Source organism: Ruditapes philippinarum, unplaced genomic scaffold (genome assembly GCF_026571515.1).
Source record: "Ruditapes philippinarum isolate M1 unplaced genomic scaffold, ASM2657151v2 ctg1508_1_1_1_1, whole genome shotgun sequence".
NCBI lineage: Eukaryota > Metazoa > Mollusca > Bivalvia > Venerida > Veneridae > Ruditapes > Ruditapes philippinarum.
Window position 1 is genome coordinate 15,812 of NW_026852108.1, and position 15,223 is coordinate 31,034.

General features: G+C 35.0%; 2 protein-coding genes across 2 annotated transcripts; one reads left to right on the forward strand and one right to left on the reverse strand.

The window, feature by feature from the left end:
* Positions 1–1,737: 1,737 nt before the first annotated feature.
* LOC132749397 (uncharacterized) lies at positions 1,738–7,164 on the reverse strand. Its single transcript, XM_060739132.1, has 3 exons — positions 7,005–7,164; positions 2,516–4,134; positions 1,738–2,286 (listed from the first exon to the last, which is right to left on the reverse strand). The coding sequence occupies exons 2-3, from the start codon at positions 4,130–4,132 to the stop codon at positions 1,801–1,803; spliced, it is 2,103 nt and encodes a 700-aa protein (XP_060595115.1). The 5' UTR covers positions 4,133–4,134; positions 7,005–7,164; the 3' UTR covers positions 1,738–1,800.
* Positions 7,165–7,822: 658 nt separating this feature from the next.
* On the forward strand, positions 7,823–11,989 carry LOC132749407 (uncharacterized). Its single transcript, XM_060739140.1, has 3 exons — positions 7,823–7,973; positions 8,932–10,553; positions 11,439–11,989. The coding sequence occupies exons 2-3, from the start codon at positions 8,934–8,936 to the stop codon at positions 11,928–11,930; spliced, it is 2,112 nt and encodes a 703-aa protein (XP_060595123.1). The 5' UTR covers positions 7,823–7,973; positions 8,932–8,933; the 3' UTR covers positions 11,931–11,989.
* Positions 11,990–15,223: the final 3,234 nt, after the last annotated feature.

Consider the following 15,223-nt stretch of genomic DNA (forward strand, 5'->3'; position numbering starts at 1 on the left):
ACTAAGCGAGGTTGACAATCGGCATGGGTGACAAATGGCGACGGTGGCAGGTGGAGGGTTTATGAAACAAACAACCTTGCCTTTACGGCTATATAACCTATCAAAGGTTTTTTTAACACTGCTGCATTGACTTCTTTGATAAAATTATACTCAAATTTGCTGCAGAAATGTTCATGTACTAGTATATATCGATAGTATAATTTGCCGATAAAACTGACGTTACAAATGGGTTTTAAATATCTAATTTGAATTATTTGAAACAAGTACCTTAATATTTCCTGCTGAAAAGTTATAGCATTGTTAGGGCATTGTAGTGAAACTAAAAATCTAACCGCATTAAATAAAAAAGACAATATCTGTTTAAAAACATATCATATGGTTTACAAATAGACATAGAAGTAGAATGAAACCTGTATCATTATTTTTGTATAATCTTTAAATACGATAATTATGGTGGCTGAGGTAAGCCGTTTCGTATTTTAGCCATATTATCATTATTTTAAGGCACAAAAGGCTTATAATTTTTTTAATGTGTCCTATTACGGTTTCCATAACGTTATTCACATGCCATGAAGTCGAGCCATCATTACAGTATTTTGTATTTTGGCACAAAAGTATTTTGAATCAAAGGTGTTCTGCGAATTGATTGGTCACTTCGCCAAAAATAAATAAATGAATAAATAAATAAATAATGAAAAAGAAAGAAATGACACATATATATTTAGTATACTAGTACATGTATGATCTATTTTTTCTATTTTTTTTTTGCTTTGGCGTAATGCCAGTCAACGCGCCAAACATCTGTGTTTTAAAAAGAGGTCAAAATGCTACTTTGTTTTCATTAAAATTTTATATTACCTTTATCATACTTTTTTTTAACATTCAGCGCTATCTATTCATCTTACATGATTTTAATCCATAATATCACAACAAACAGAAAGAAAACAATATTCATGTCTGAGATCGACTGTTCTTCAACGTAAACTTAAGTGACGTCAGTTGAAAAGACAAACCCTTGGTATCTTCCAATATAGTTTCAAATTTTATATAAATACTAGAAACACTTTAGAAGGACCACTAAGCCTTTTTATAGTGAGAAGGACCCCAAATTGAAAAGCGTAGCAAAAACCGGCTAAGAATTGTACAAAAATCGATTTCCGATTTAATTCTGAATATATTTCTTTGTTATCCTTTCAGATTTTTTTTCAATTTTAAGTGAATGGTATTCGTAAGATTTTAAAATTATATGTTGTAAAGCATATGGACTTCAGTGGAGTTCCTTTAACTATAGATACGAGCGTATGCTTCTAAAATCAAAAACACGAAAATGCAATTTATGAAGGATAATGGAATCCTTTTCACATCCATATGTTGTGATTTGGACCTTGCTTTTCCAGAAATAATTGGATTGGGCGGAAGTGGTTTTCTCAAGATTTACATTAAAGCACCAATGAGTACATAATAATGATGAGTCTATGACGAATGAATATTGCTTAGACATGACGGTACATGGGCAACAGGGGCGAGTTGTAGTAAGTAAAAAAAGTAATCAAATGTTTCCTTTTTATAACTTTTGCTGTTACATCTAACTCGTTCTGCAAATATTCGAGTTTTGTTTAATTTGTTTTGTTAAAACTTTTTTGACTTGCTTTATTATTAATAAGTTATTTCCTTATTTCAGATTTGTCACGAGATATTAGAATAAACATAAGAAACCATTTGTTATAAATTAAAAGATTATTTTGTTGTCATTACTTTTATTATAACTGCAATGTCATTTATACATAATTATTTCAGACTTCAATGATGTTGAAGATATGCAACGTTGTTATGGTGGTCCCAACAACGATGAAGGCCATCGCATGTCACGATCGAAAGACGGGCGTAATTATGTGAATGTGGGTCCGCTTTCAGTTCGAGTTCGTGCTGATGCCCGTTATTTTCTGTAGTGTACACCCTAATAGTGTGCCCATGCTTCAAGCCGTCTAGTTCCTCCTTTGTTAAGAAGATATCATGATTGTGGGCTCCTGGGGGATTTGAGTGGGTTGTTGACGTAGCATAATGAATGTCCTCATGAATGTTCAGATCCTTGATTTGTGGCTTGTGTTCGAACATTTTCTGATATTTATGCATGTCCATCATCATGTCCTCCATTGCAGCTAGATTCTTCCAGGTTGCACTGCCTTCTTGGTGTGTAGGGGCTATTGGGTATCTAATACGAATTTTTCCGACACCTGGAATTTCGGGGGAAAATATACGGATACCGGATGCAGTTACACGACGGACCTGTAAATAAAGACGGACGTTAGTCGTGTTTTCCCATTAGTCTACCGAAACGCCAAGAATGTTAAAAAAAAACATACAAAAATGGCACGATACAAGATGCAGAACACAAAAGAAAAGGTGGCGGTATTTAAAAGATTACATGTGTGCAATGGTAAACATAAGCTCTTATGGATATGGAACTCTATAAAAACTGATTCTATTACGTCATTTTTAAATAATTGTATAATACCTCTCCATGTTGATCTAGGACACCAACAATATCCTTTGCAGTATCTGCTGGATCTCTATTTGCCTCACCACCATGGAAAAACTCGGCCGGTGTCAGGTAGTAGCTCTGTAAGGATGAACCATTAAATGCCTTCGCTTTGTCCAGACCTCCGTCTCGTCCACCATCAGTTACATAATGGAATGTTCTGTAATCTCTGTCTAGAAGCCGAAGGTTGTATGGATTCCAACTACTGAGTGGTGTCAACCAGACTATTTCAAGTGGTACGGCATATGTTGTTCTTGCCTCATGATATTTGCACTCCATCTTATGTGTCTTTGAATTACGTTCACAATCTTTGACGTTGAAATTTGCGATTTTTGGGTTCTTCGTTTGAGCAACCCATAGAGAGGTATCAGAGTATCCTCTGTTGCGTACACTCAGACCCATAGCACCCTTTCTCATTACTCTGTAATGACGATGGTATCGAGCAGTGTTCAAAACGGTTGCATTTTTCATATCAATTCTGTATTTAAGAAGCCCAAATGAATCATCTGTTTGATGGCCGGGATAGTTGTCAACACCTGGAATTTCATTCATGATAGAGTCCATTGTACCATAAGTATAACGACGGTCAGAATATGTTCCAAACCCATCATCAGCGTGATAGCCATTTCCTCTTGATGGGGCCACAGTGAATCGAACTTGTTTGCCTTTTCTTGTATAATCACTATAGTTGTAATTTGGCATCCATGCCATTCTTGCTGCTAAATCATCGACTGGTTTCAGGTCCTTCAACTCCAGATCACGCTTGATTGGATGGCATAAGATTCTGTAGTTCCACTGTGCGTAAATAGGCTCGCCGTGTTCTGTTACGTTTATAATTGTTGTCGGTAGGTATGAAAGATTTTCGAATTGGTTTTTGCCACCTGTGGATGACATATACTGAATCTTTTGTTGTAGGTCAAACCAACTGGATGCGTCAATGAAATGTCTGTCGCTCTGGAAAGGTTCGTCAAGGTGTTTCGTGTCTGTAGTCCAGCCGCCTTCTAGATAACACAGTACTGGTTTGAAATATGGTTTGTAATTTCTCAGTTTAGTATTTTGATCACGGAAAGCTTTGAAATACTGTTGCATTTCTGCAACTTGCTCTGGGATAGTTTTCTTGTTGCGAACAGTTGGTGGAACATCGGGAAATGGAATATCCTCCATTGCATGGTAATCTGATTTTGTTCGGTGGGGCATTCTGAGCTTGTAGTCGTTATGTCTGGTTCGGAATTCGACTCCGTTCAATACTCCAATAAATTCACCCATGCCGACAGTTCGGTCATAGTTCGAGTGCTCATGGATAGCGAGAAACGAGTGGCTCGAATACGTATCGTAGTGATAAGGTCTTGACCCGCCGCCATTGCTTCGAATTTGCTTGACACCGGAACTACCATCTGAGCGTACTCTCTCTTCTACAAACAGTTGCTGAAGCATCATTTGTCTCGCCAGACCGCCGATTGTTTGTTTTACGGACGTTTCAAATTGTTTGAACTGCGCCTGCAGCTGATGGAGAAGTTGCACGTCATTACTGGTTGCGCCATGTACAACATACAACAACGGGCACAGGAACAGAAAAGATAACGTCAGTCGCATCTCTGAAAATTGCAAGATATACATTGAAACAGCTCGTAACAAAATTTAATAAATTTAATAAATTTCAACAAAGAAGATCAATTTTGATATTAAAGAAATTCATGCAATTACATCTGGCCGTACTTAATAATAATAGTGCAGAAGATGTACATTTTAAAGTTCACAAAAGGGGATATGAAAGTAAAATGCATGCTTGAGTTATTGACCTTAGCCAATAACTAACAACCATGACCCCCTAGAACGTGTATACAAAACCAAGCATGTTCAGTGGTTGACATGTTTAACCATATAAATCATTAGATTTGTACATTTAGGTTATATTGTCGAGTTGATTTTCTCCGCATGTATGGGATTTGTTTCTTATCACTGGCCAATGAAAACAGAAAGCGCGCGAAAAGTAATTCTTTATTTGGGAAGAAAGAATATATGGCTTGATAAAGTTGCAACGGATAAAAACATTTGTGAATGCACAGAACGCTTTCAAACATTGAAATGGGTGTTGGTGACAATTTGTATTGAAAAATATTTTTTAACTGAAATTATATTTGTAGTTTAAAGTGTAATGCTTTTGGTATATATAGATTGTTTATGATTTTTCATTCTGAACCACCTTCCCACTCTCAGAGATTGATATATTTTATATATTATTTTATTTATAAAATATATATATCTAACCGATTTCTTAGGTCATGTGACACTGATCTGACCTGGTTTTGATTTTGTGTGTAGATCTAATTACGACATTACAAATATCACAAAAACATTTGCATCAATTATACATTTTTGCAAAAACTACCGTTGCTCACGGAAGTATTATTGCCCCAATTGCCACTCATATAACTTGTCCAGTAGTCTCGTCAAAAAGAAAAAAAAATATGTATCGGCTATTTACCGTATTTACGTGCACTCACTGAGCTATAGCACGAAAAGTGTACTGCATTATATATAAAATCTGTTTAGTGTCCAGCTTTATTTGTCATCCAATGAAAGCGCTGTATTTCTTAAAAATTATGTGTGTTAATTTTCATAGAAGAAAAAAAGTCGATACTATATTGAAATCCGTTCATAGTCGCCTTCTATTTTTCATAGTGCTTCATAGAACCGCGTAGTGACGTTATCAAGGGCCAAATAAAGCTTGACACTAAATAATTATGTTGGTGTTCATCCTTAGCTGTTCTACAGAAATTAAAAACATTCTCCTGTCGCTATCGCTCCCGTTGAAGTTTCTAATTTCTGTAGAACAGCACGGATGAACACTAACATATACATAAAGATATCTTTATATACATTTAGTGTCCAGCTTTATTTGTCATCCAATGAAAACGCTGTATTTCTTAAAAATTATGTGTGTTAATTTTCATAGAAGAAAAAAAGTCAATACTATATTGAAATCCGTTCATAGTCGCCTTCTATTTTTCATAGTGCTTCATAGAACCGCGTAGTGACGTTATCAAGGGCCAAATAAAGCTTGACACTAAATAATTATGTTGGTGTTCATCCTTAGCTGTTCTACAGAAATTAAAAACATTCTCCTGTCGCTATCGCTCCCGTTGAAGTTTCTAATTTCTGTAGAACAGCACGGATGAACACTAACATATACATAAAGATATCTTTATATACATTTAGTGTCCAGCTTTATTTGTCATCCAATGAAAACGCTGTATTTCTTAAAAATTATGTGTGCTAATTTTCATAGAAGTAAAAAAGTCGATACTATATTGAAATCCGTTCATAGTCGCCTTCTATGTTTCATAGTGCTCCATAGTACCGCGTAGTGACGTAATCAAGGGCCAAATAAAGCTTGACACTAAATATGTTAGTGTTCATCCTTAGCTGTTCTACAGAAATTAGAAAACATTCTCCTGTCGCTATCGCTCCCGTCGAAGTTTCTAATTTCTGTAGAACAGCACGGATGAACACTAACATATACTTAATATACGTACCTTTATGCAGTTAGGCTTAAATTTTGATATTATTAAGATATACACTCCAATGGTCACTGTGTGATTACACGATGGACACAAATAATATTTCCCCCTTAATCTCTTACTCATGAAATGAGATCGACGTGTACTTCGAAAGTACCATTAGATAGATGTACCTGAATTTGAATACGAAACCCATACAAATGATGAAAATGGAAAATCTGAAACATAAAAGACTATACTGTTTCAGATTTTTCAGTTTTCATTACACATCTGTTTATATGGGTTTTGTATTCAATTGTGTTTTATGAAATGAGTATGTTGTTTGGATATATAGGTACAATGTATATTGAAAGTTTTCTTTGTTAACTGTGGTACTTCCGGGAAAAGACATATTGCTCAAGAAGAGAAACAAAAGAGAAACGATTGGCATTTCGTTGTCCCAGATAAATTATGATACAGTCACTTAAGACTAGATAATTGATAAATTAGTAAGCGGGCAAAAATTTATTCAATGAGTAACGGTGATTTCTTACAAAAAGTGCACCAAACCTTGATTTTTGTACGTATATTATGTCAGACTTACATGTATATCAATACATAATCAAACCCAGGCCAAACATGTGTCATAAAAGCTGAGAAATCGAATTGTCTCTTATTTTTGGTCATTTTTACGATGCTTTTATGACTCATATATTTAGTCCGATTATGTGATAGGCAAAATTACATTAATAATTATTTTAATTATTCAAATGGTAGAGTACATCTTAAAATTCTGGAAAAGAAGATCTATATGCAAGAATGAAAATAAGTAGAATTGAAGTTTAATATTTCTGTACGAATCCTCCAATATTTATATAATCAAATAATTGATCATAAAAAAATCAAAATTAATAATCTGAACTTTTATATTTTGTTTGAATGTAAAAAGAAAATAAATATTTTACCTGCAACTTTGTACGAAGCCTGCTTTTTCGCAATTGACAGATACTTCTTTCTCGCGTTGCTACCGGCAGAGGAGCAACTGGTAAATGTGGCCACCAGGTCGCCTATCTCTCACGATTGTACCAACAAAGATATCTGACCTTATAGTTCCATTTAAAGGAACACGGGCTTATCTTAGTAGTTCATTACATTATTCAATATTTTGAATATATTTAGCATGTATTCGTATCCGAAATTGTTACACTTTTGCAGCAAAATTCGACCGACCGAATGGTTACTTTCACATTCACTTAATAGCCTTTTGGGTCAATGTGTGAAACCGTACTTTGTCAATTTATTTTCATGTGAAAATATCAGTACATTTACTAGAGTTTTGATCAATTATACTAGTTTATCAAAATTAACTTATTTCAACACATTTCATGCCTGTAATTTTAATATTTTCTGATTACTCATATATTAATGTACCTATCTCAATATAAAAAAATAACGTGCTGAAAGTTCTGTATACAATCAGGTTTCCGATTATATATTTTTGAAATAATTCTGGATAACCCCTTGAAACGTTGGAGTTTGAAAAATTTTTGGAATAGATAATTATATATTTTTGGTATTTACAAAAAAAAAATGCTTTATATGAATGAAATATCACCAGAACCATATGATTAAGCTAGATATATATGAAGCTCTAATGAAAAATGTTTTCCCATGGAGTAGCTTCTAATGAACTATTTCAAGTGTGTTTTAGTTTGAGTTGGGGTTGACCTCAGTAATACCAAGATTGTAAATTTGAAATTGTTTCATAAACCTAATTCTTTATGTGACCTTAAGTTTGTATGTCCTCAATTTTTCCCCTTGAGATAAAGAAATACATGTACAAAGCAATAAGATAGTTCATGTCTACAACTGAAAGATAAGACGGTGTTGAATTGTTTAGACCATAGCTGTCCGGACTTGTATTAGGGCGTCAGGTAGACAATTATCTTTTTAATAAATGATTTTTTGTTTCCGTAATTAAGATGTTTAAAACATTTTTTTTCAGGACTTTCAGCATTCGTTATTATTTTTTTTGCCATCAACACATGCTATACTTATATATTATAAAGAAATAATAAGTATCTGTAATTCATCAGTTAACTTTATCATATATTCTTGATGTATTTTATTATGTGTAAGTTTAATGTCTGCTCATAAACTTGAATGAGCAATCCTCAAATTTATGAAAATAGTGAGCCATATGAAAAAGCATTTTTTATTCTAAAATTTGCAAAGCCACATTTTCATAAAGAATTCAGTAGCTTATTTATACCTGTTTTTCTTAAGATATCCGAATATTTTGTTTCATTATCACCCTTTTTTCTTATTAACTATATCATATTTGAAAAGTTAACGTTCTAGAATATGATTCTTAACCGTCGCTTTCGAACGCAGTTGAGTATCAGTTTATATTTTAAGTGTTATAATATAATTATGTTTGAAGAAATATTATTCATTAACATGTAATAAAGAATACAGATATCAACGAGGCAAAGGCTACGTTCACAGAATGCAGAATTAAACTAGCAATGACATTTTCCTACCATTTAATTTTACAATGAGCAAGAGATTTTTGATTGATAAAATTGCTTTTTTATTTGAAAAATATCCATATCCCACATTTAATTCAGAATCAGTCGTCAAATTACAGAACTGTCAGAATGTAGTCATCATTATGCTTACAAGTGCAGTCCGCCTTGTAGTTTGCCTTCCTTTTAATTATTATTATCTTATATAACCTTCTACTATAGACATAAAAAGCCATAATGGTAGCTCCATTTGAATATCAAATTCTTAAGGAAAAATATGCATGATTATAATAATTTGTAAATATACAATTTGTTATATTTGTATAAATACAAAATCTGTTAGATGATGATTTTCTATTTTTAGCCATGCGAGTGACGTTTTGGTTATTGGCTTTGTGCCAAATTCTCTTCTTTACAAATGGCGCAAATACGGCTTCCACAACTGACACTTTTTCCAAACAAGTGCACGACTTCCAGACAGAACTTCAACAGTTTACGTCTTCTGTAAAAACGAGTATAAGTCGTCTTGCTAGACAAATGATGCTTCAGCAAATGCAAGTGGAAGAGAAAATCCGTGCAGACGGAAGCTCGGGTATCAAACAAATCCGAAACAACGGTGGCGGATCGAGGCCCTATCACTTTAATACATTCATGTCGCCTGGATCATTTTGTTCCATGCACGAGCATTCCAATTACGACAGAACTGTAGGCTTAGGTGAGTTTATAGCCGTGTTAAATGGTGTGGAATTCCGTACAAGACATAACGATTATAAACTCAGAATGCCATCTACTAAGACCAAGAATTATCACGTAATGGAAAATATTCCATTTCCGGAGGTCCCACCTTCAGTCCGCAGCAAGCAAAATATCCATGAACAGATTGTTGAGATGCAACAATACTTTAAGGCTTTCAAAGAGCAGGACAGCACGATTAGAAATTACGAACCGTATTTCAAACCGACCCTTTGTTATGTGGAGGGCGCTTGGACGACTGATACTCGTCATCTTGACGAACCATTTGAGAGCGACAGACATTTCATAGATGCATCGAGTTGGTTTGACTTGCAACAAAAGATCCAGTATATGTCTTCAACAGGCGGAAAGAACAACAATGAAAATCTGTCATACCTTCCAACCGCTATCATCAATGTTACTGCCGATGGCTCGCCTGTTTATGCACAGTGGAATTATAGAATCGTGTGCCATCCGATAAAGAAAAAACTGAAACTTGAAGATTTTAAGCCTATCGATGACTTGAATACACATATAGATAATATTCGCAGAAACTTCACTCAGTTGACAACATATAGTAAAAGCTTAAGATATAACTTAGCGCCAGAACACGGGTCCAACTACAGTAACCTAACAGGTTCGGGAACATTTGAAGATGGTCACTTTTACTACAATATCATGGATCAACTGATGTACGAAATTCCAGGTGTTGATAATTACCCAGGACATTTAAGTGACGATACCTTTGGCGAGCTTAAACACAGAGTGGATACCAACACTCCAACAGTATTAAATACCGCTCGTTATCATCGTCACTATAAGATACTTCCAAAGGGCGACAAGGGACTTTCAATGCAAAACAGAGGTTATTCAGACTCTACGCTCTGGGTTGCGCAAACTACAAACCCAAAGATTGCCGAAATGGAAGCCAAGGATTGCCACGTTGACGTGCATACGCAAAAGCCTGTATGTAGAACATACAAGACCCGGTCGACATATGCAATTCCTCTTGAGATTGTCTGGCTCACCCCGCTCAGTGCATGGAATCCGTATAACTTAGCAATTCACAAAGACTACAATGCTGTTACTGCCAATGGTAGAAATGGGGGAAACGATACAGCACATGCTTTTAATGGATCGTCTTTACGTAACTACTATCTAACACCGGCTGAATTCTTTCACGGCGTAGAAGAAGACCGAGATCCCGCCGATACCGCCAAAGATTCTGTAGGTGTGTTAGATCAGCACGGAAAGGTATATCTTAATACATGTATATACAGGTCCCGACAAACGTTATTTTTCTAAATTTATAACGTGTTTGTGATAGGCAGAATTTAGAAAATATCATTTTGATATGAAGGTCATCAAAGCAAAATTGTTCTAAACAAAATCGCATTTCCATATACTTCCGTTTCTTATTAAGTAGAACAAATGCAAAACGAAACATTTGTTTAGTCTGTACAATGTCAAATGTCTGATGTGCGGTGAAATAGCCTACATTATTAACCCAATTAATTTATGCATTATTTTATCTGTCCAAGTCTCTCTTTGGGAAATATCAACAGATATCAATTTTGAGTCCGTTGTTGTAGAATAATGCACGGTTCGAGTACAGATGCGGAGTCATGTATAATCACGAAGGCTGGTGGGTCGTACATAGCATTTGAACAATGAACCATGCATGATTGTACTACAAAGGAAATTGATATGGATTTCCAATCTTCCATGCCTATGAAGAATTCATAAAAAATATTTTGAACTGCATTTAGCGGAGAAGTAATTTTCGTCGTCGTTGGTTTATTGACGTCAAATATGGCGTCATATTGCGTTTAAACAGTCTTTCTCTTGATCAGTGCATATATCATGTAATAAGACACGCGATTGCTCAGTCTGTTTGATAAGAAAAACATGTGAACCGTGTTAGAATCTTTGCCAAATCAAATATTTTAGTGATTGATGTAATGATATTGTAGTGACGTAAAAATAATTCAACAAATTCCTTTTAAAACTTATTATAAGAATTTTGAATCATCAAACATCCCGCTCTAGATGCGATCTTTCTGAGGTTTTGTTTTAGAGTATTAAGCCAAAAAAGACCGATATTTCGGAATATATAATACACTTTTGTAATTTTTATAGGTGCAGAGAGTTTCTGCCTCCGGCATACGTATTTTTACACCGAAAATAAGCGGTGTTGGCAAAATAAGACTTAGGTACCCGGTTGCTCCGGCTCACCAAGAGGGAGACGTAACTTGGAAAAATCTCATTGCATTGCAAGACGTTCTGATGGATACCATGAAATTTGCTCAGATGTTTGAGCAGAAGCCCGCTACGATGGATCCACTTGCGCATGCGCCCGATACCATCTACCTAATGACGACGACGCACAATAATCCACCCGGAATGCATAACCATGAGGTGTATATCACACGTGAAGAAATGATCGCTCTTGAACGAATTGGGACCATGGTTGAAGTCTATACCTCGGAAAGTAATGGACATCATCATCAGCTTACATTGACTATGGATCCACAACATAGTGATCTCAGCACTTTAAAAGTAGTTGACTGTGACGGAAAATCAACATGCTGGGACGGCCATAGCATGACCGTTACAAAGAAGAAAGTGTGATCATAATTCCTCTCGTGTTGTACTTAACAACAAGAAACATATTAAAATATTTATAACTATTCACAATTTTGTTTATATATTTTGTAAGTCTGTTCCGTTTTCGTTACATTCGTAAAAATTACAAACAAAATGTAAAAAAATCATAGGAGGTATTCAATTTAGACGGCAAACGAGTATACAAACTTTAAAAGACCTAATATAGTAAATCACACAGACGCGCACGCCCGCACGCTTGCGCACAAAACACCATTTTTTACACGTAGCACAAGTTGTTGCTCTAAGCTAAACCCAAATTATTTATTTATGATTGACACTTGATGTGAGTTGTTGTATCAGTGTTCAATAAGTAATAAAGAAACATTTATCAAATAGAGAAAACGGAATCACTAAAGAACGTCCAAGACGCAGGCTCGGTTAAAATGAGCCGGTTCATAGACGGTACCGATAGGGCAAGTTACCCTCTACGTCCCCTGTCAACGACTCAAGGACAATTCAACATTTAAACATAAAAATGGTGAAATTTTGAGTTTACAAATATCCATACGGTGGTTATCATGGAACCTAATCAATGTTAGACGTGAGTGTCTTTCCATGAAAAACATTGGACACAAAGGCGTTTGACAGCATTCTACATTATTCAAATAATAAAACAACATTACCAAGCACAGCAAAATTATAAAGTACCCAGATTAGGTGGAAAATCGTCCTATTCCTTTCTAACATGCAAATTAAGAACATAAAATGATTGTTTTATGATCATTTAAACCATCTAGTTTTTAAAAACAACAAACAAAAGGCAAACAGTAAGAGATGAGATAATGCTGGAAGAATTTATCTTCTGTTGATGTTGATACCCGTGTTCTTTTTCGATGGGATATAAAGTTAATCTAGCAAATAATCATGAGAGTTTTATGTTCTATCTATCTCCTAGTAATGCCAACCCCCTTGTGGGAACACATATAATATTAGAAATCTTACTTTTTTCTCTAAAAAATGATGTTTGCTGTATTATAAATTCGTTATAAAGATTTTTGACAGGTTATACGGCCGTACAATGTATATAAACGGCTGTTTGCAATATAACCCTCGCCTAGCGGCTCGGGTTATATTTACAAACAGCCGTTTATATAGGGCCATAATTATACTAGTAACCTGTCAACAATCTTAATCACTAATTATATAAATGTCACGATAATCCAATGAAAAGTGACGTTCCAAACGTGCAGTATTATAATAAACTATATCATTGCGATTATTCAATTGAAAAATATGATAAACAAGATCAACAATGAAAGGCGGCGTTCAATGAACGCAACCCCCATATGACCCAGCAACAAGAACCAATGGCAAGGAGCCCAGACGGACCCAAACAAAACCAGGACAGGGCAAAGTACGGACAGGTTAATCATTAAATGATAAATAATTTGTAACTGATTAGGAATTCAAAGAAAAGAATAATAGGTCAACAAAGGGGAAGGGGACACGAGACCAGGGGAAGGGGGGTTAATCAAAAAAATAAAAACTAGAGGCAATTGGGAAGATACTTACTGTAAACGAGAAAACAACAAGGGACACAAGCAAAAGTGTCAGAAGAACAGTATGAAACAACATAGACATACATCTGAGGAACAAAGATGGGCACCACCTTGGAACGGTCAGCAGCATAATAATGACTGCTGGGGAGTTTAAACCGGTTAATGGTGCACCAAACCTCGCTCTTAGCCCCACCATGTTCTTATAAACGAGACAGTGTAAATAAAATGAATCCCCGCCAAGTGAAATTCTAACAGATGTCATGGTTACAAAAGGTTAAATAAGTAAAACACTAAAATGATCATGTAGAAACATATAAAAGTAAACCCAATGACCATAACAAAAGTACTCAATGTCCTAAAGGAAGACAGAGCAACAAGAAAATCACCTAGCTACAAGGGCCCGACGAAACAAGGCAGGCGACGAACATTAAGACAATTCAGTCCCAAAGGGCTTTACGAACTTTCCATCATAGAGTCTCCCACGTGGTCCGTCAGATGTAATCAAAAAAGGAAAGCGTAGTGTCCAACTGTAAAAGGGTTGAACACTAAACATGCAGTATGTCTTAAAATAGTTGGGTCATAACCTCTTTTAATAAAACGTTTAATGATTTTAGTGAAAACAGTGCTCAGAAAGATTACCATGACCCAAAATCTTACGAAGTTTGTAAATCACATCGCCATAAAAAAAACAGGCTGGCTAATCCCTTGTCGCAGAAGAGTTTTTAAATCACTATTGAATTTAGAAATTAAATCAAAGTTACGATTGTAAAATTTAGTAAAATATTTCCGTAATTTATGATAGCGGTAGCCCTGTTTAGGTCCTTGCTGGTAATAAAAATATCCCCCTCGTTGAAATCTTTTACGTTGCTACAAGCTCTAGCGAATCTAATTAACTGAGAAACATAAACCCCGTAAGATATTGCATGGGGTACGTCTCCATCTAAATGTGGATAATTAACTATACAAAGGTCAAAGTCATCTCTTTTATCATAGAATTTCGTGTGAATAGAATTGTTGTTGATAGTAATATGAAGATCCAAAAATGATGTACTAAAATTTCAAGAGTTCGTTTTATTCGTTGTAGTTCATGCGGATAAATGTCAGACACCATTTGATCAAAATAAGGATTATCTAAATTAAATATATCATCAAGGTATCTGGAAGTATTAAATGCGACAATAACATCTTGTTGTTTATCTTCAGAGAGACTCAACATAGCCGTACAAAAACAAATCGGCGACCAGGGGTGCACAATTAGTACCCATAGGATTTCCTATGATCTGTTTTAAAAGGGAACCTGGTATTACCAAACCTGACATAAATGTTGTCTAAAAGAAAAGAGAGTGCTCTACAAACTTCGTCACAGGTCCACATAGTATAATGTTTAACAATACCGTTAGTAAAAAAACTTTGTTAGAATTACATGCTAGAAAGGTAACTTTTTCCCGTGCAAAAGTTTTCTGAATTAGGGAAATTAGTTTATCATTGATTGATTTATGTGGCAAAGTTGTATAAAGTGTGGAAAAATCGTATGTACTGACAGTTGAAGCTTGAGAGTTCTTAATTTTGAATTCATCCAAGATTTCACCAGAATTTTTAATTGACCAAAAGAGATGTTTGTCTGTGTTTTCATGGACTTTATCACAATATCTAATTACATGTGTTTTAATGGTAGTCAAACAAGACGTCAATAAAATAGAAAGTTTACTTGTAGTGCAAGATGTAGAATTAGCAATGAATCTGGCTTTGTAAGGTTTT

What these genes read in the sequence shown, in the direction of transcription:
- LOC132749397 (XM_060739132.1), bottom strand. Translation starts at nt 4,132, where the DNA reads ATGCGACTGACGTTATCTTTTCTGTTCCTGTGCCCGTTGTTGTATGTT. An exon ending in TCCTAGATCAACATGGAGAG is followed by an intron (nt 2,287 to 2,515) that starts GTATTATACAAT and finishes CTTTATTTACAG; the next exon opens with GTCCGTCGTGTAACTGCATC.
- LOC132749407 (XM_060739140.1), top strand. Translation starts at nt 8,934, where the DNA reads ATGCGAGTGACGTTTTGGTTATTGGCTTTGTGCCAAATTCTCTTCTTT. An exon ending in TGTTAGATCAGCACGGAAAG is followed by an intron (nt 10,554 to 11,438) that starts GTATATCTTAAT and finishes TAATTTTTATAG; the next exon opens with GTGCAGAGAGTTTCTGCCTC.